Below are 21,249 nucleotides of genomic sequence, written 5' to 3'. Positions count from 1 at the left end.
ATGAACTATTTATTTGTCTTGTCATATCCCTTGGGATTTTCACATGATGGAGCTGTCCTGTGGGAGAGCTTTTCTAAGACAGCCGTTAAATGAAATGTCTGAAAAGCAAAGGGAATTAGTTTCTCTACCATTACCCTTGTAGTTTCCCAATTTAATTGCCCCCAGTTTTGTTTCAGAAGTTTATAACAGGTAAGACAAGCTTGGAAAATAACAGCAATAACTCTTGTGTGTTATTATGATAAAGGAGTGAGGATCAGAATCATCAATGTAAAGAAATTTTGCATCTGATGGGAGATCAGCTCCCAAGACGATATTTTGCTGAAATCTCCTGAGGAATCAATTTCCTGCCTACGCCTGCTCAGCACACTGGAGGACCTCTTATAATATCCCTGCATGTTAATGCCTGACATGAATGTGTAGTAAAATACATGTGCCATGCCTCTGGTGGGAACAGTAGGCATTCAGCAGGAAAAAAACCACCAAAAAAAAACCAAACAAACAAACAAAAAAAAAAACCAGAAAAGCCTCCTGCCTGAATTCCAGACAATACAGTTTTGCTTTCTTTTTCCAGTCCTCCGAAATGCACAGTCTACAGGATTATTTTGGAACTCTTCCTCAAAAGAAAGTACTAAAGGGTTTCCCATTTGGCTTGGTAGGATACATGCAAAGAATTACTTTGTAACCCAATCAGGCTCTGACAAAAATGTGGCAGAGAGCAGGGAGTGTGCAACAGTGGGCACTGTGTGTATCTGTTTGGAAGCAAAGAGAACGTGGGTGTTTATCATCATCACCAGGTGATGACAAGGCAAAAGGTCACCTGAAACCCTGAACAGCAGCTGATTCTCCTCCACACTGAGCTGACCTCTTACACGGGCACAGCACAGCCACTTGACAAAACCAGCAGCTCTGATTTTTAATAAACACCTGGTGGGCTTAGCAGTGCTGAGAAGTTGCACAATGTAGTTATTTGCTGCCTGCTTTGTAAAGGTTTAGGTCACAGTCTGCTCAAGCCTCCAAGAGAGCTGGGCTGGGAACACTCTGTCAAAATTAAAATGGTCTCCCAGAACACAACCTGACTACAGGGCTAGCAAATCCCTGAAATACTCTGATACCATAGAATTGCAAAAAGTCACTACTCCAGTAGTATCTCCAATTTTTAATAAGAAAGCTTTGTAATCAAAAGATATCTTCTGTCTTTCCTTTGTTTTTCCCTGTGCAAACTTATATGTGAATCAAGCATCCCCTAGATCTCTTTTTCTCTGGGTACCTTTGGTGCACGGTGGACAGATGAAGATTCATACCTGTGCCATCTACAGGAAAAAGGTAATGGGAAAAGAAGGAAGGGGGCCAGAGAAATCCCATTTTTTTTCCCCTCCTATTCATTTTACAGTCAGCCCATGGTTGATTTATACAAGAGAACAGAAAAAGCCCAGAGGCAAGACAGCTCATCTCTCTGTGACTGAAAACACACTCCAAACCCAACCGGAGCTTGGAGAACTTGGTTTCAGGTTGCCCTTGGATTATTCTGCATGAGATTTTTTTTGGTAAGCTTTCAGTTTGAAGTCTGTTACTCATCCCTTCAGCTCACGTCACGATGAAGTCCCTTGCAGAGAGCAGGACCCAAAGGTAAGCTGCTCAACATCCTGTATTGTGCAATTTAATTTGGAAAATTGCCTTTCCTGCACTGGTGCCATAGGGATGCTCAGCTGGAGTCCATACTCTAAATCCTGCCTCCCTGTGGAAACAGCCTGGCAGTCCCAATGACAGCAAATGCAGCTCTGCTAGGAGCTGGGAGCTCACGTTGGGAAAGTTAATACCTTTTCTATCCCACATGCAGATTTTTTTGCTGGAAAAAAAACCCACAAAAGAGGCCTGAGGTACAAGGATCTGTGGGAAGGCTGACACAAAGCCTTCAAAGGCAGCGAGAGAAAAGCGCCTTTGAACGGATCCCAGGAACCAGACTGTCAAAGGACAGGGAGAGGTAGGTCATTTACCCTTTCCTACACAAGCAGCTTGGAAATGTGCTGCAAAACAGTGCAGCCTTAAATATCCTAACCCAGAATGGAGCTTTGGCTGTGTTTTTCAAAATGAGGCACAGGAGGGGACAGAAGGAGCCCAGGGGCCACAGAGGAGTGAGGAACCTCTCTGAAATGACCAGAGAACACTGGGCAACTAAAACACCTCTTCACAGGGCAAAGCAGATCTCTTTCTTGCAGGTTTGATTTTACATGTACCCAAGAAAGTGGTGGAATCAAAGTCACTGCAGACTGGATCCACCAGGATGGATCTTTCTGTCCAGCATCACCTCATGGCTCTTTCCAAGACATTCCCCAGGCAACTGCTGGCACCCTCCTATCTCATATCCACAGCTGCAGTTTCCAACCCTCCTGGCTGTGCCCTCCAGGGCTGCTGCCCCTCTCTGCCAGTTCTTTTCATGGGCTGCCCCAAAACAGTCCCTGATGTAGTTCATGCCCCACAGCTGAGCCCCCACCACTCACTCCTGAGTGTTCCTCTCCTATTATCCATCAGAAACTGCCTCTTGGGATGGGAGGGCTTTGGCTGCAGGGATTTTCCCCCTGCAGGTTTGGATCTGCTTCAGCCACAAGCAAACTCACCTCCCCAGGAACAGCAGCCTGCTGTCCTCAGCCAAACTCCACCTCAGCCTCGTCAGGAGTTTGTTCTCCCTGACAGCCTCTAATCACCAGTTAGCCAGTGTACCGAGGGGAAATTTTTATCCTTTCTGCTAGAATTCATTTTTATGACACCTACCATAAGAGACTTAAAAAAATTAGGCATTAAAATGGTTTATAGAGGGTATTTTTATAATCCACTAAGCTGTTTTCCATTTCCACTGATATGACATCTCTCAGCTATAATTCATAAATGCCATCAGTTAACAGGCACAGAATCTTATCCTAAATTTCTCCTCTCATATGCTTTTCCCATTTAAACTTTCGGTTAAATCTTTGCTGTGCTGCTAAATCCAGAGAGATTTGGCCATAGCTGGGGGGGAAAAAAGTTTAAGTAGCTAATTAATGTCACTGGATTTGGGGCATCCTATCAAGAGAGAATATAGAGGAAGCATGTCCTCAATAAATATTTTGAGCATTTAAATAAAGCTAATGCCCCCATCTACACAGGAACCTCTAATATCCTCAGAAAATAAAATTTTTTATTGGCAATAAGTGGCTGTTTTCCCACACAGGGATGATGAGGACATTGTATCAGATATATTGATTTCAGTGCATCTGGCTGTCCCAACAGTCATTTTTGTTATTGATTGCAGCTCAGAAGGGAGTCCCTCTAGGAAGTACCTGCATGTTCCAGGGTCCATCCAACCTGGGGACATCCTGGGAGAAAGAATTTATTTATAGCCCTCCCAGAATTCACTTCTGCTTCAACAAAACCACAGAAATGCCTAACAATAATTATAATTCTTGCAGTAGTTAGACATATTCTTCTTTTTTCTGCAAAGCTCAGGTTGGAAAACTCCAGGTCTCACCACAATCACAGCTACCAAACCACAGCAGAAAAACATTTGAATTTGGGTTGGGTTTGAAAATTGGGCTGCATCTAGTCATTTGGTTGTGGAAATTCCTGCCTTGGAGGAGGCAAGCCCAAAAGAATTGAGATTTTTTATTTGTTTAATGGGGGCATGTAGATTTCTCCTTGACTCTGCCTAAGTTAAGGATGGCTCATGGTGCACTCAGACTCCTCAAAGGCCTGGTGGGCTCCCAGTCACAACCAGGTAAGCATTTTGAGGGGAGGGAAATGACCCTAAACTGCCTTCCCTGGGGGGAGAGGAGGCATGGAAGACACATGGAGAGAGAAAGCCAAGGCACTTGCCCACCAGCATTTCTTCTAGTGAATACCTAATCCCAGTGGGATGAGAGTTTTGGCTCAGACAAGCAGAGTATCCACAGCCTTTAACCTTTCTTTTTCCCCCAAGGAAGTTTCAAAAGAAAGCCTTTACTCAATAGAAAGTTATTGATAATCTTTCTTTGGCCTTAAAGACCAAAAAGGGAAATTAAAAGTACATTGCCTGAGCTGAATGGAAAAGCTTCACCCACTGCAGAGCTGCCTGGTGCTACACAAAAGTGAATTCAAGAGAAGTCATTCTCCCCTGTGCAAGGTTCAGTGTTAAATTCGTCTCTCTCAATTTTCTCCCATCAGGGGATTATAAATTTCCTCGTGGGCAGTGGGAGAAAAAGCAGAGATGGTTCACTCCCTCCTTTCCCCAAGTGCCTTATCCATGTGCCTTATCCATCCCCAGCTCTGTCCATCCCCAGCCCTGTCCATCCCCACCCTTGTCCATCCCCAGCCCTGTCCATCCCCAGCCCTGTCCATCCCCAGCCCTGTCCATCCCTAGCATTGTCCATCCCCAGCCCTGTCCATCCCCAGCCCTGTCCATCCCTAGCATTGTCCATCCCCAGCCCTGTCCATCCCCAGCCCTGTCCATCCCCATCCCTGTCCATCCCCAGCCCTGCCACATTCCAGCCTAGCTGCCCAGCCAGAAGGGCAAGGAGCCCAGAGCCACATCTGGAGAGGAAGACAAGGGCTGAGAGGAGCAGGTGATTCCTGCTCATGCTCTCCTCACTCGGGGAGTGGAGATGAATGAGCCCACACTGCCAACATGAAGGACTTTTCCTGCTGTCATCGCAGCAAAGGAGAGCAGATGGTGACAAACACAGACTGTGGCCACTCGGTGTGGCCCCTTGGCACTTCCACTTCGCTGCTCCGTGACAAAATCTGCTTGGGGAAAAATGTTCCCAAGGATCCTGCGTGCAGAGGTAGTCTCTGCTCACCCACTCAGAGCACCTGCCTGGCCTTTACCCATATGCTGCTGCCTGGCACTTCCAGGAGGAGAGGAGTAGTGTCCCCATCACTTCCCAGACATCACAGGCTGCTGCTCATATGGCAGCAGGCATGGGAGAGTTTGGGTATCCACCAGACAGCCATCCCCACTTGCCAAGGATCTGTGGATCTACACAAAGAGGGATTAGATTGAATGGGAAGAGCAGGAACTATAATTATGAGCCTAAGCAAGAAAATGAGGCCAATGTGGGACTGAACAGAAATTCAAAGCTGTGTTCTCTCCTATGGGCAAGTGCTCAGTCAGGTCTTCCCCCTTGTTTATCAACTCTGGCAGCCACAAAAAGCACATCCTGCCTTCTGAGCACCCAGCCTTTTCCAGCTGAATCAGAGAATCCAGAGATTCTCTTGCAGGTTTTGGTGGTGCCTCTTTAATGCCAGTCCTTCCCACTGTCCAGTCTCACTGGAAAAAAGACCCCACAAAACCAAAAAACTCAGAAACTAGGCAAGAGGATGGGAGTATATCCCAAAACTCCTTGGAATGTAACTTCTCCCTAAAGCCACCCTTCTCATGCAGTCTCACACACAAGAGAAAGAGCTACTGAGGCAGCCAAGGTCTCAAAGGCACAGGGAGCTCACTCGAGGCTGGAAGTCAAAGTCTCCCTTAACTTCAGGACATGTCTGAGAAGTGATTAGTCTTTCACTCCTTGCAGAAAAGCTGACACTGCCCAAAGCACCAGGCACTGCTCCCCTGGGACCTCAGAGTGTGTCCTTTTCTGTGCTGGTGGCTGCTCTGATTGCAGAGCTGATTGCAGAGCCCCACGGTGAGAGCGATGGGCTGTGGGATCAGAGGAGACATTTCAGTGCTTGCTTTGGCTGCTGTCTGCAGATGGGACTGAACTGCAGCAAATGTTGATTTAAAGAACACGTTAGAAGCTCCTCTAATGCACTTGCCACAAGCCTTCAGCTCTCATTTATCACCCTTGCCGGATTCTACCACTTGCCTAAAACTCAATTTTTTTTTTCTCAATACACTCTTTTCAAGATTTTTTATTTTTTTAACCATTGATATCTTAGTGTATCCCCTTGCACATTTCTTTTTTCCTCTCACTTGAGGAAATAAATTACACAAAGAAGCCATTAGAGCTCTTCAGCCATCTGATGTTGGCAGGACATATCTCTGACAAAACAGAGATGCAACAGGTGAACAGCAGAAACTACGACAGACATGAGAGAGTCACAACATCTTGAGCTTGGGGCTTGCCATGGTTAGAGTCACCAACTGGTGCAGAGCAGCCAAGAGGAAAATCCTGCTGCAGGGAAGGGAAGAAGGAGCTCAGATCAGGGTGGAGCAAAACATTGTTGGGAAAAATCAGCAGGAAAGGTAAAGGCAAGCAGTGATGGGATCACAGGTCACAAAATCCCCTTGAGTGCCTTTGGATCAAGGGAATCTTCTTTAGAAAAGGTAGATCCACAATCTGGGGAATCGATGGTGTAGAACCAAGTATGCACAGCCCTGATTTCTCATCACACTGAAAAGATGCTTAAATGCCAAACCAAAATTAAGAAAAATGTTGTATTTTCTTGGAATAATTCCTCGGTGCAGATTAAAGGCAGAAAGGTTAAAACACATCAACCAACTGAACACGAAAACTGAGAAAAATATCTGCAAAGAGTCACAGAGCCCCATCACCTGGGCAGGTCCAGCACATCTTGACATCTCTGCTCCTGACTCTGACAGCAAATTCCCTTGAAGAACATTGTGAGCCCAGGATTTTAAGCAGCCAGGAGAGAACTGCAGCCCAAAACACCGGTGGGAGCTCATAGCTGCTTCAAGGGACATAATTAAATGGGCTTTCATCACATCACTGCTGTCTATAGGAAAGGAGGGCTGGATTTGGAGAGCCCAAATCAGGCCACTCCACATCTGCACAGAAAACACTGTGGAACACATCAGGGGAAATGCCCTTTGGCAGAGCTGCTTTGGCTGCAGGTCTCTGGTTGCAGGGATTTGTTTGGGGCTGCAGGGTGGCTCCACAGCCCATGGTGCAACCCCACACTGTGGGGAAGCAAATGGGCTGACAGGGCAGAGGAAGCAGCTCTGTGCTGAAACAGCATGAAATCCAGGCCAGGCAGCAGCAGGTGCTGCCTGTGGGTGAGATGATATTGTGCCTGGCAGACTTAAACTGCCTGGAGTTGCATAGATGGATTCCATGCAAAGGGGCTGGAATAGCCTCTTCACCTTCCCTACAGCAGTATTTTGGGCAAAATACTCTATTCTCATGGAGGGAGAAGCAGAGGAGAAGCAGGAGGAGAAGCATCTCCCAAGGGATTTTTCAGAGCAGGGATGCTCTTGAACTTTTCAGAGCAAAGAGTGCTCTGCTGCTAAACATCCTTCTTCCTGAAGGTGGGAAGAAGAAATCTCAGTGAGGAAGGAGAGTTCTTCCCAAACATGGTCTCATTACTGGGTTCCAGGTGCCAGCTCTTAAAGAAAATTCTTTTCATCTCACAGCATCTTTAGGAAATTATACACTGCACTGGCTCAGAAGAAACTCTCTGCTCCCTGATAATAAATGAGTTGTTAGCAGAAGTAGCAGGCTCCCAGATCCATTTGTGATCCAAAGGGCTCACAGATGCTTCCCATTTTCGCAATGCCAAAACCACAGAACACCAGGCAGCAAGGATGGGAATGAGCCTCCTGCGCCTGTCTGCCTGCTGCTCTCCAGTGGCTAAAGGGAGACTGTCAAGTGCAATTTCCCTTTGATGAAGCCTTTTTCTAAGGTAAATTTGCTGTTGTTGAAAGTGAAGAATTTGGTGTATTGCCTGCAGGCAAGGAGAGCTAGGGAATAAAACCTCACCCCCGAACCTCTGCAGCACCTCGTGTGCTCTGGACATGAATCATCCTACAGCACAGGCACCCTCAGTCCTGCAGCCACACACCTCATTCCTCTGCACAGCTGGGACAGCACACCTTGGGTGAGATAAACACACCTTGGGTGAGAGAAACTCACCTTCCCCAAAGGCTCCCGTGCTCCCACCACAGGATGCTGCTGTACCTGAATGTCTTGGCCCCGATTCCCTCCACCCCCAGCCTCCACAACACTGCTCCAGATTTCACTCCACAGCCCTGGGGGTGAGGTTTTTTTGGTTTTTTTTTTTCTGTTTGTTTTCAAAGTTGTTCTGCTCGACTTGCTAGTTTGGATTCACACTTTTACTTTCTGTCCTGAGACAGGATTGAAACAGGAAACCTGAATGCACATTGCTCTCTGACTCCTCTGAGATTGCTGCCAAGTGGCAATTAGAACTCCTGGCAGATTGGGATGGGATTCAGAGCATCCCAAGATTTTCAGGTGTGCTTTAATCTAGAGCTTTGGGTCTGATTTGTCTCAGCTGCTATAGGGTGCTACTGTAGAAATTACTTTTTTTTTTTTTTTCTGGGCTGAACAATAGGATTTTTTCCTTTTCCCACGAGATTGTTTGTTTCAGTGCCATACAAGGCTTAGCTGGGCTCTTCCTTTTTGAGCTAGTCGGGGTTGCTCAATCAAATCCCCAAGTGCTGTTTTGGAAATGCCACAGCTGGCATCTGAAGGCATTCCTCCCCTAGGATTGTCCCACAGCTACTCCTAGGAACAGGCACTATCAACCAGGAGTGTACCAAGGGAAGAGGGAGAAGGAGATCTGCTGAAAGACAGCAAAAGCAAACCCAGGTGTGGCTGTCAGAGCACTGCAAACACTCCTGCTAGCAGCAAGCCCATGAAAAGTGAGAAACAGAAGAGACCAGGAGGATAAAAGCACATCACAGGACAATGGCAAACCCCTGCCCTTGGGGGGCCACTGCAGTGCGGTACCGAAATACAGAAAGAGAACCTGAGCAGAGCAGTTTCTGTGCCATGAACATATGTTTTCTTCACTTCTCAGCAATACATCAGAATAGCACAACTGCGAAGAGCCTGTTTGCAATGTGCTGCCTGCTTTTATCAAAGCCTTTACAGGCTGCTCGCAGGGAGAGCAGCAAAATGTTTGATACTGCTGGGATGTCACCTTCAGCAGAGTATTGGGGAATTAGTGGAAGAACATAATGCAGCTGCAGACACTTTGGGGTGGGATTCATCTCACCTGCCTCTCAGAGTCTTGTGGTGAACTAAGACAAGATCACCACAATTCTGTTGCTTTACCTGGTACTTCAGAGAAGAAGAAGTTCAATTAGGGGACATGTGGGCACATGTGAGGACTTGAGAACAAGCTCTGATGGGCTAAATATTCTCAGGCAAAGAAGAGCAGTTCGGGAATGGTCATTGAGAGCTCTGTCTGAGATGCTGAGTGTTGTTTTTCCCAACACAGTGTAACTTCTTAGCCTCACTAAAACTGTGATGATGCTTGAATGAGAGTTTCCTCCTTGACAGAACAAGCCTGTAACCCCAGGTAGAGCTCATTACTCCAGAACAAGAAATGGCATGGGCTTTTTGGGGATGGGGCCATCTCTGAAGGTGTGTGGCTGCTCTGGAAGCAGGGATGGAAATGCAGGAGTGATCTCACATCCCACCTGAGGGCTGCACAGTGAACCCACAGGCCCCCAAAGCACCAACACATAGCCATGGGCACGTCTGGGAACAGGAAGAGCTGATTTTCCAGCCTGTGTGTGGCTGGGAAGGGGTGACCTCCTGCAAACCCTGGGGCTGCTTGGGGCTCTGTGGGTTCAGGGTGTTGGTTTCTGCTCCCCGTGAGGTCTCTGTGAGTCTGGCACACGAGGCTGCTAAGGTGGAGGATGTTATGATATAGATGACTCAATGTTAGAAATCTGCCTGACTTCATCCACACATTCCTTGCAGGTTCCCAAACAAATGATGACTCTTAACGCCTGTCAGCCAAGGCTAACCCAGGTCCCAGACTCCTGGGACCTGAGGAGCTCTGCTCCCTGACAGTGGAGGAGAGGTTCCACTCTCCCCACAGCCTCTCCCTCTGCTGTCCCCACAGGATGGGAGCACAGGGACTCCCAGATTGCCATTCCCACACCCTGAAGCTGCAGATGGTGTAGTTTGGCACAGCTATAATGAGCAGAAAAGACCCCAGAACGAAGACAGGCTGGAAGATGGAATAAATTGTGATTAAATCTGTGAAATGCACTCAGATCTGCCTTTGCTTGGGACAGAGTGGGGACAGCTGCCGTGCCTGCCTGTTTTTCTGGGACAGTGAGCTGGAAACAGCATTGCTGCTCAGGCTGCACCTCCTGCCTCCTCCTTGCCTGCAACAGCATCGTCTCCTCACCCCTTCCCCCACTGCGGCCGGCTGTGCTTTGGCTTTCTATTACTTCCTTTGGTAGTTCATTAAAGACATTAATCACCTCCTGCACAAAGACATTTCTCCTGAACTCCCTGCAGGCCAGGCCTCTTTCTCCACTGCGGCTCTGCTGGCTGCCTCAGCCCTGCCCCTGTTTCCCTGCTGATCTGGGTCCCTGCTAGGCACCAACGGGGTGCTCACCCCTGAGCCTCCCCTGCTATTCCTGCTCTGACAAGAGCATCTTTTCCAGCCCATCTGCACCTCACTGGGGTCTAAATCTCAGCATCTGTTGTCTCCCTTTTCCCTGGCTGAACAGTCCCATCTCAGGACCAACAGGAAACCATCGTGTGTCACCTGCATGGAGCTGGAGGACAGCAGCAAGCAGAGCTGTGGTGCTGTCCAAATAGGAGACACCAGCAGCTCCAGGTCACATTTGAGCAGAAGGAGGCAGAGACCTCAGAGAGATAAACCTTCCCTTGCTTAGCTAAGGGCTGAAAAGAGAGACAAGGGAAAACCCCACCTATTGCACATCCACAGAGCTGCTGCCTTGCCCCTTTCCCACGCTGTGTCTCCTACTCCAAGGTTTCTCCATCCTCTGTTCCTGTGTGCTCTCTGTTGGATTTGACTTGCCTGTGCTCTCCTCAGAAGCTCCCAGGCCTGCTGGCAATTTTTCCTGCTGTTTACCTGCCAGAATATCAGTGCTGTCCTCCTCACAGGTGGCACTGGATGGGATGTGGGTGCTGCGTGGAAGGAAAGCCAACAAGGCTCAGGGTATTCAGGGGATGCTGGCAGACCAGCAGGAGAAAAAACACGTCTGAATCTGTGTGATCACTGATGTCTTTTGCTTGCTGAAGCTCACTGCTAGCAAAGATCAAAGCAAAGTGTTTGGGAGGGCGGGAAGGTGAGAAATAGCCCTCGATTTCATGTGAGATTCTTCCACGCTGCATGCAGATTGCTTACAGAGGCTTCTGTATCTCTTCTCTGACCCTCCAGCCCTTAACCTTTCATCTCCCTCCCACTTCATCTCCATTAGCATAGTGGCAGGATCTCACTTATAAAATCAAAGCCAAGATTCTTATAGCATATAGAGGAATGTAGAGACATATGCCACATCCACACGAGAATCCTGCAATCCATTACATGATACAACTCAATCTTAGACATCAGTTGTTTTCTTTTGCACTCCTCCACTCTGTCAAAAACAAATAAAATCAAAGAATGAGAAGACCCTATTGAAGAAGCCAAGATATGGCAATTTTTAGCTGTCACTCACCTCTTCATTACCTCTCACTGCTGCTTCCTCAAGGGTCACTCTGTCCGGCGGAGCACAAGCACATCTGAATTGCAACCCTGGGTAAGGATTGGCAGGGTTTGTTTTGCAAAAAATAAAGGAAATACCTGATCTACATTAATAAAAAGAATCAGCAGGTTTCAGGAGGTTTTTGTCTTTTTGTTGAGGAGGGGTTTTTTTTTGGAGTGTCTCAGAGAGGACAAGTAGGTCCAGCTGCTAAAAGGGCAGCATGAAAAACTCAACTGGAGACTCATTACTGTTTAAGCTAATGAGCGATCAGTTCAGCAGGTGAGCAGGGAACAGTTTCTGCTGGATATCCCACTGTTATTGTCCTAACAACTCAGTACTATCTTGAAATATTTTTTTCTGGAATGATGGTGGATTGCAAATGTCTTGGTTTGGCTCCTCTGCTGCACCTTGCCTTACCCCTGACTTCCTCAGGTATTACCAAAGGAATTCACATGGAACTTTTCACTGGGAAAAACAATGTCCTGTTTCATTCTGACACAACTAAAGTTAGAGAAATAAAACCTTCTCTCTTTAAAGGAATGCAGTTGAAATAAATGGATCTTTATCTTCAGACTTGTGTTAATACCGCACCCCGGAGAATTTGGAACTTCGGAATATTAAAGTCTCTCTGACTTATTGCCTCTTTAAGGAGCATGTTGATTTTGTGTGTGCTCTGAGCTCCACGTGTTACTGAAGCTAACTGGGACCTTTTCCATTTCTGGTGGCAGAGCTGCTGCCTTTGGGGCCCTAACCCTATTAGGGAAATGTAAACATATATATCTGAAATTCCCACCAGTTCTGGAAATGAACAGCACACTTCCCCGTGCTGCCTTCATTGCAGTCACATGAAGATTTCCACTCTCACCTTGCTAATATCCCCAAAAATAAAACCTGTCTGTTTCTGGCCTAGTAGAATCCCTATCACATGAAAAGGCTTTATTTTTAGAGAAGAAAAGATAAGCTGTGAGTGGAAGCTGTGACTGTCACACAATGGACAGGTCTCGCCTCTGCTGCTCACTGTTTCTCAAATCCCTCCTCTGCCTGCTGCAGAGCCCAAATTTTACTTCTTCACTCTCTTTTCTGCTTGTCACCAGTGCTGGGATCCTTTCCAGATGAGCAGATAGATTTGCAGGTGTGAAATTCCCCTTATTCCTCCCTCTGATTTTTCCTTGCAGCGTCATATCTGCTTTTCTCCCCAGGCACCACTCCCACTACCCAGGGTAAAAAAATTAAATACACAAAAATAGTCAAACAAAGAATTAGGGCCCCCATGGCCTTTGAAGAGATGGACACACCAGGCTGGGGGACATTGCTCCTGATGTATGGTGCCAGTCTCTTGCAGGGCTGCCTTTGTCAAGAGACAGGGGAGTCCCATCAGTGTCCCTGCTGAAGGCATCAGCCCACATTGACCCAAAACTCTCTATGCCCACATCCCTGGAGGCAGACAGACAATCTGCCCTGTCCTGGTAGCCATAGTTGAGGAAATAGCTCAGCACTAGTGTTTTAAATGCTTTTCCTTCTTTGGAAATCATATGGGATAAACTCCTGCCTTCTTCAGTGGCGACTGTGACCACTGAGCAGCCAGCAGCCACCCCGAGGCCCTGCAGAGCTGTTGGGACACAGGGGTGTCACCTGCAGGACCTGCTCCCTCCTGTTTGGCAGGATTTCACCCATCAGCACACTCTAAGGTACCTCCCTAAACAAACACACACTTACTAGAGAGCTACAGCCCATCCCTGCTGGAAATGGAGCAACCTTAACCTCAGGTTGATCTAACATGAATTGATGCTCTGTGGTTCATCTGTCTGCATCACATCTTTTCCTATTACATAATCTAAGGAGATGTACTTCCTTGTAGTACCTGTGTTGTATTAATCAGACTGCATCTGATCATTAAGTCCATGTTTCTGTTGGCTTAGCTCACATTAAATAGTCATAGCAAGCATCCTGAACTCTGCAGGGAAAATAAAATCCCAAAGCTCTTACATGAGATTTCTGACACTGTGAAAATAAAAACAAGTCTAGCAACACTGCAACTATTACAGGGCTGGGCTTATTTAGACTGTGGAAGTTTAATTATAAAGATTGCATTCTAATTGATTACTGCTGAAATAATTACAGCAGCACCTTCATAAGAAATGGCGACCATCATATGTTTGTCAACAAAGAAGCTTCCTTTAAATTCAACACACAATAATTGTTTAATTAAACCAAATTTAGATCCTCATTTGAGAACATTCAACTGCTTGCCTATTCCTTCCTATCTCTGAGAGGTAATTTAAGAGATAAAAAGCAATTTCTATAAATACTCTATCTATATATGTAAGTATCCAAGGAAAAGTAGAAAAAGAAATACTTCATTCCATAGCTGATCTGGATGTAAGCTTGCTGCTATTGATAAGAACATAAGCACAGAGTGAGTGATCACTACAAATCCCTCTCTAATTGGTGCTTGGAGGCCTTCATGAAATATGAACAGAATCCAAACTATGTGTTCATATTCTAATAACAGAGCAGATTCAACTGTTGATATTCTAGCAGCACCCACAGCATATTCTCGGCATGAGGACCCCACAGTAACTGTACCTGTGCACACATGGAAGGAGAGGCATAAATAATTCATTGTTTTTCAGCCTCTTTACAAGTTTCCTTGCAGCTGCAAAATCCTGTTGCTATCCTGCTCAAACCCCAGCGTTTCAGGTGTGCAGCTCCTGAATGCCTCTCGTCAGCAGCCCACCAGCCAAGCACTCAAAATCCGGTGGCTGCCTCAGCAAAGCTGCAGGGCTCAGTGACGAGCAGGGGTTATTTTAGTCACTGGTCATCCCTGCAAAGCGGCCTGAGGTTTGCAGGGACAGATTTCCCCAGCTGGTGACTCACCTTGTGTGAGTCCTGCTCACAGGGCACAGCCCCCAGGGCACGCTGTTGCTGAGCCATCCTTTCCCCAGGACAGCCAGAGCAGCTTCCACATCTTCCTGCTGCTGCCAGGCTCACCTGGGGACCTCAGCCAAAGGCTGAAAGCAGGAGTCTCTGCACCACAAATTAAATAAAGCTATGGAGCTGTGGCTGAAACAACTCACATTCCCCGAGGAGCTGGGCTGTGCGCAGGATGGGGATGTGCATTACACTGTGCACAATTGGAGGCTGAGATGAAGAATAGCAGCAAACTATTCCCAGCACAGGTTTTCTCAAGCAAGAAACCTCTCCTCCTTTTGCAGTCAACAGTACACAGTGCTCCAATCCACTGTGGACCTTCCAGGGACAGGAATTGGCAGATGTCTCTAGAGCTGCAAAGCTCGTGTGTCCTCACATCTGGCACAGAGCATCCCTGTTCCCACTCCTCTCCACCCTGAACTGCAGCATCCACTCTGCTGTGTTGGGTCTGCTCTGAGTGCAGTCAGACACGGCAAAACCCAGCATGGAAGAGTTTGCTAGAGACTGTGTGGAGGCCACAAAGATCTTTTCCAAACATGGCTGGAGACAGAACCTCTGAACACGTCTTAACAGCTGATCAGAAGGGGTTTGCTCTGCTACGTCACCAGGCAAACATTTCAGCTACACCACACCATCACTCTACCCTTTACAGTCACCTGGCACTGCTGTGTAATTCAGCTGAAGGAAGGACTCTCCATTCACCCTCCTCCCCTAAACAATTTCCTTGGCCTTTGAAGAAACAGCACAGAATTCTAAAGCCTCCTAACCTTTAGTTAAGAGCCCTCAGAGTGGCAGGTGTGTACTTTCATACGGGTAAGCCCCGTCAGGCACCCAGCTGCAACCACGGAGCGTGTTCATTACCAGCTATTCTGTGGGATGGAATGAATTCAGGGAGATATTTCAGTTATTGAAATGAGCCCATGCCTCAGTGATGCAATAACATTAGCATCAACCCCACACACGAAATAGGAAGTCACCACATGTATCTACAACCTATTCTTGCTTTCCTAATGATTATGGTTTGCCTAAAATCGTCATCTCCTGACGTGTGGCTCACAGGGACTGCAGGACCCACACAGAGGTGCTCACGATCACTGCATAAGGAAAAAGTCCACATTTGCAAATAGCAGAAATGCAAAAGTTATTGCTGGGCTGTCGCTGTGACTGTGACTAAAGCAGCCTCCGGATCTTTCCCAGATTTCTCCCTTGGATGGGTGCTGTTGTTACTGATTTCTGACTATGGCCAGAGCATCGTTAATGGCACTGGCTCCTAGAGCTCGGGGTGTGACTTCGCCCCTGTCACACCACAGTTTGCTCATCATCACCAGCGAGCAGCTCTGTGGCAGGGAGAGGCAAACAGTGTCACAGCTGATGCCGAGATGCATTTTGCACACCATCTCCTCAGCCAGGCTGCTGTCACTGCACTGTGCTTCATCCCGCCACTCCATCAGCACCCACAAGTTACCCAACACGGTTTTTGCTGCTGCTGTCACCACTGATTCTTAATATCTGCTCTGTATTTTGAATGATGCTGCTCCAAGCACTTGCCGTAAGGACTGCATTTAGCACACGAAGCTGGATCCCAGCACGAAGCAGGATTTGCAGTGGAGCTGGGACTTGCTGGTCCTGCTCAGATATCCTGTTGGAGACTGAGACAGGTGAAGCATCGGGTTCACAGGGTCCAAACACCCTTGACTTAAGTGTCATAGAAACAGGTAATGCCAGTGGCAAGGAAATGCTGTGTTCTCCATCTCCATGGGAACAAAAACTGGTACTTTTAACTGGTAGCACGGCCAGTCTTTTCTCAGAAGATAAGGACCACTGTGTGGGCAGGGCTTTTATTCTCTCTAAATAAACAGATCTTTCTGCTGATACCTAGTCCTGGCAACCAGGCGAGGAATTAGCTGGAAGATGAAGAATGAGCTAATTCCTGAAAAAAGTTTCGCTTCAGCTCTAGAGTACTAAAAATCAGGTCTCCTAATGGCCTGTTTTCTTTAGGTTGGGGTTTTTTTTTTCACCCCTAGGGTACATGGAATAACACCTTCTTTTGTGCCTGCAAAACAAATGCTGCCTTCTATAGTCTGGAGGAACTTAGGAAGTTTTTAATTATAAGAAAAGCAAAACGAGGACAAGTGAAGTTGGACTGTGCAGAGTGCTCTGCTGGTCTGATCTAGGACAATGTGCCCTACATAGAGCTCAAATATAACATCCTTTGGGAGGCTGCCTTGCTTCCATTCAGCTTTTGTGAGACCACCCCTGCCCCCGCAGCACTAATGACAGATTTCTGAAGCATAACTGCTATCATGGTCTTGCTATCAAAGCTGTAAACAAAACCATTAGTGGCAGGCATGGAGAGGGAGGGAAAGCCATGTGCAGATGGAGAATTTATTCGAGTGATATTCTTGCAGTGTCTGCTTTCTTCCTGCTATCAGCTCTGAAATAGCTCATCCCCAGCCACAGTCAGCAACTCTACCCCAGGTGGGTGACGTTTCCCCTTGATAGATACAAGGTCTGGCTTTTTTCTTCTATTTGTCTGGTTTTCCTGCCAAGAAAGTGCCATTGGATTGAGCTGAAATAGTTGCTCTTCCTTGATGGAAACCTTGTAGTTGGCAAATAGAGGGATATTAAGGAAAATAGAAAATCTTTAGATATGCCATTAGATACTGCAAAGAAAGTGTGGCCAAATTGTTACTTCTCTCTCCTATATCACACTGGGCAGGAAATTCCTGAAATCTTGTATTTGCAAACCCTCCAACAGAAAATATCACAACTTTTTTTTTTTTTCTCTCCAAAAAGCCTCATTAGTTCTCCTCTGGTACATTCCTGGCTCTTTTTTTCCAGGAGATCCCTTCTGTGCATTTCTGAGCAGCGAGAACAGTTTGTGTTCACCTCAATCCCACACGCCCAAGCTGCAGGGGGGATGTTTCAGTGACTCAAGGGGACACTACGGACACGAGCCAACCAGCAATCCAACAGGCTCTACAAAGGGAATGCTCCCTCCAGCCTCTCCTGACAGCCCCCAAACACACACACAGGCTCAGAGGGTGTCAGCAGCAGCGACTGACACCAGGTCAAGACGAGGAATTCTTTGTGCATCACTTCCTGCTGGCATGATCCCCTCGCCAGAGCACTGCACTCTGTGCTCCAAGGGAAGAAAAGGCTGCCACAGCAACCACAGGGCTGTGTTATGGGTTTAGGTTTCATTTGGCTTCCTCCTGGTCTTGATTTTTGCTGCTAAATTTGCCTTTACCTAGCAAGACAGGTTTTTTTTCCCCAATTCTATCATATAATGAGGACAGTACAGCCAATGTGCTGTGCTTTAGCAGGGTGCAGATACACCCTGAGATCAATTCTGCGGTGCAAACTCATTCTATAAGACCTGTTTTTAGAGCCAGTGAATTAATTTCTTGAAACTAGAACTCTCTTACCTCTCTCTCATTATTAGGCATGCCCCTTATTGTGGATTTGGACTCCACTTGCACCAAGCTGCTGGTTTCTGCTAGGTCTTTCTTAAATTACAAGGACAGATGGTTAAACTGGGGCTGAGGAAGAAGTTGTTCACACTAAAAAGAGACTTCTGTGCACTCTGTGGGTGGAAAGGGGTGTCTTTGTTGTGTAGCACATCTAGGGGAAATATGGGGGTGAAACCTCAACATAGTGAGTTGGGTAGAGGTTAGGGGAACAAGAGGAAATGAGATGTTGGGAGGTTTATACCACTTTGAATGCATGGAAAGGAAAACACAAGACATGCTTGATAACTGCAGCACTACCTCATCTCTATTCCTCAGCACAAACCAAAAAGACTCAGAAACCCTCTGTCCATAAGTTTGGGGTTTTCTTGCCTGTACCCTGAAGGCAAGCTGCACATTTGGGGCAAGATGTCCCATATTTCAGACACGAAATAAACCCAAGTCAGGAATAAAGACCCAGAGCAAAGCAGAGCCCAGAGGACGCTGGTACTTACAGGTGTAGGTCATTTCAAAGCTGTCACTGATGTTCACAATGTCGATCTGGGGAAGGAGCTTAGGGGGTTCCGTGAGCTGAGACAACGCAAACCTAAAAGCCGCATGTTCCTGGGACTGCTGATTTGGAAATAACCCCCCTGGGGAGAAAAACAGAACAATAAGGAGAAAGGTCTTGAGAACATTCGTGTTAGAAACATCATCAGTCTAAAATATTCCTGCCAGCAGAGGCCACAGCTCCGCAGCCCAGGGAGTGACTCTAAACTCGGAAACCCTCCAGCATGCAAGACCCAAGGGTTTTGTGTCCACTGCGGACAGGTTGGGAGCAGAAAACCTTTCCATTATGTGGGTTATGTAACCCTGGATCACATCTAGGAGCCCTGATGTGTCCCCAGGCCAAGCAGCCTGCAGAATAGGGATAATCCATGGGGTGCAGCTCTACCTCCTCATCCCCCAAAACTTCAAGCATGAGAAATGGCAATGCTGTCAATATTCCCTCAGTAAAGGAGGAAAGAGAGTCTTCCTTCCTCCCCTCGCCTGTAACGAGGTTCAGTGTAAACCCTGCTGACTGGGAGGAGAGGTTTGCTGCAGGAGGGTTGCAGGGGTTCCCCCACACTGTGGGACTTTGGGGTACAGAGCCCAGCAGGCACAGCACTGGGTGGATGGGGACAGGGCTGTGACAGCCACAGTGACACAGGGCTGTGACCAAACAACTGTTGCTACTGGAGTTTTGTTGTACAGAAAACCCCTGAATTTAACAGGTGACAGTGGCCAGACTCAAACTGGGCAGGAAACTCAAAGCTAGACCCTCAAAGGAATCAATTTAAACAGAAGTACAGACCAGCCCAGAGCCACAGAATGGTGCAAACAGGATAGGAACTGGGGTCGGGCTGGACCAAAGCTCAGAGCCTGTCTTCCCCCATGCATCTGGAACAAAGTCCAGCAATAACCCAGCCCTGGGAAAAGTTTCCTGCTGCTCCCCCAGCAGGATCCTTGGCTTGCAGCAGATCCCTTCACAGCCTCCAGAAAGATGCTATTAAATCCAGCCTGTCTTGTAATCTATATGCATTTAAAGAGAGCGCTGCTATTGGCATTTCAGGAGGAGGGAAACAAAGCACTTAGCAACAAGGGAGAATTAAAATAAAGCTGCAGAAAGTATCAATGCCCAAGATGACTCGAGGAGGAAACAAATAGGCAAGGACCTGCCATCAACGTCACTTTGCACAGCTTTAGTAGAGGGGGCATCTCCTTGTGTGAAAAGGGCTATTTGTGCACCAATATCCCCCCACCTCCCCCGTTCCTCCCACCCCACAGCCTAATCATGGATGTTGGAGGAATCAGATGCTTGTAGCCAAGTTGTGTTCGTCGAAAGGCAAAAAATCTGGGATTTTGCACAAATTTGGGGTAAAGGGGAGACAGGAAGGGAGGGAGACAAGGATGCAGCATCAACAGCAATAAAAGCACTGATTGTGCAGCTGGACTCAGGCAGGAGTTGCCTGAACTTGGTGGATTAGCAGTTGATTGGCATTGTGAAGAGAAGGGAGGCGGGAAAGAAAACCTGCATGCGAGGGAAGGGAATTCGGGGCTAGGTTACAAACGATCGCCAATAAAGATCAATGGGAGAGTAATAATAAACCTAGGGAAGGAGGGAGAGGAGCACGGAGAAGTTACAGGAAGGGAGGAAGGAATCAAACAGGCACTGCTGGTGCGGAGGGGAAGCAAGTGGCATGAAATGGAAAGAGACCCAATGCAAGATCTTCTTCCAATAGCTTTGCTCTTATTCTTTAGCAATAACAACAGAGAGCGTCTGGTTGTTACCTCCCGTCCCAGTTACCTACAGATGAGAGCATCCTCACAAAAATCTACCATGCAACCGCCGGTTTTGCAAATGCAGCAACACACAATGGCAGCCCAGGCATTCCTCAAGGCAAGAAACAGATATTTTTTTCATACTTCCTCCATTTCAGAGGCACTTTTCTCCCTCCGTGTTGGTGTGTGTGTGCAGGCATTTATCCCCAACCTTCCCCTCCCCCAAAGCCAAATTGATCCATCTCTGCTCGGGCAAAGCTGGTACCACCGCGCACATCCAGCCCTCGCCGTTCACCCCCTCGCTGTCTCTCACACACATGCACACACATTTTACCTTTGCAAGCCCACGCACGGGTCAGTTCTCCCCCGCCACCCCTTCTCCATCCCTACCCACTCACCGGGCATCATCACCCCCAGCCCCGCACTCACCTATCTGGATGTTGTTGGGGAAATTGGCCCCTAACACCGCCCCTAGGAAACTGGTGCAGAAGAAGGCAAAAATGTGCTGCATATTCCCTTTTGCATTGGCGAAAAAGAAGCCCAGTTCCAAGCATAGATTTGATTTTTCCCCCGCTCTGCTCTCTTTAGCTGCCTCTCTCGCCTCCCCTGCGCTGCGCCTCCGGGATGCGCGTCCCCCTCGCTCGGAACCCAGCGCTGAGACTGCCGCTGAGCAGCGCCTGGCAGCACGATTAACTGAGCCCCGAGAGGAAGAAAGAGAGCCCGCTCCTCATCCACATCCCTCCCCCGCCACACACAGCGCACACGCACACGCACACGCCAGGCGCTTCCACCCAGCTCCTTCCTTCCCCTTCTCGCAGCCGGAGCTCAACAGCTGCCAGCCGCATCCCCCCGAGCCCCCTCTGCCCCCGGGGGTCCTGACTGGGCAATTCCCACCTTCCCCTCAACTGCCAGCTTGCCCACTCAACTTCTCCTGGCAGGAGCTAAAAGGAGCCTGTGAATCAGTAGGTGGCAAGCTGCTCTAGAGAAAGGGTTGGAACTCGTCTGCTGGGATCCATCGCTTCCCGAGCTGGGCTCTCTCTCGCCCCTGGGGCCAGGAGGTGGATTGATCACTCCCCGGAGCTTGGCTCGGTGGGGTAGCAAAGAGGGTCCTGCAAATGTGCCTTGGAAGGAAGGATTTCAGAGCAACGAGCAGGAGAT

The 21,249-nt window shown here is 47.8% G+C and overlaps 1 protein-coding gene across 4 annotated transcripts in view; it reads right to left on the bottom strand.

The window, feature by feature from the left end:
* Positions 1 to 20,827, bottom strand: part of GRIA1 (glutamate ionotropic receptor AMPA type subunit 1) — a 118,004-nt gene extending 97,177 nt beyond the window's left edge. For 2 of the 4 annotated variants that reach the window (XM_085073772.1, XM_085073774.1), the window contains exons 1-2: positions 20,521 to 20,824; positions 18,285 to 18,422 (exon numbers count right to left, since the gene is read on the bottom strand). In XM_085073772.1, coding sequence (XP_084929898.1) covers positions 18,285 to 18,422; positions 20,521 to 20,602 — 220 coding nt within the window. In that variant the 5' untranslated portion in view covers positions 20,603 to 20,824. Of the gene's footprint in view, positions 1 to 18,284; positions 18,423 to 20,520 lie in introns of all 4 variants that reach the window. The other 2 variants (XR_014854924.1, XM_085073775.1) reach the window with 2 other exon arrangements.
* Positions 20,828 to 21,249: the final 422 nt, after the last annotated feature.

Source organism: Lichenostomus cassidix, chromosome 13 (genome assembly GCF_008360975.1).
Source record: "Lichenostomus cassidix isolate B80296 chromosome 13, HeHo_3.0, whole genome shotgun sequence".
In the NCBI taxonomy this organism is placed as follows: Eukaryota; Metazoa; Chordata; class Aves; order Passeriformes; family Meliphagidae; genus Lichenostomus; species Lichenostomus cassidix.
This window is presented reverse-complemented; position numbering and strand designations above follow the sequence as displayed.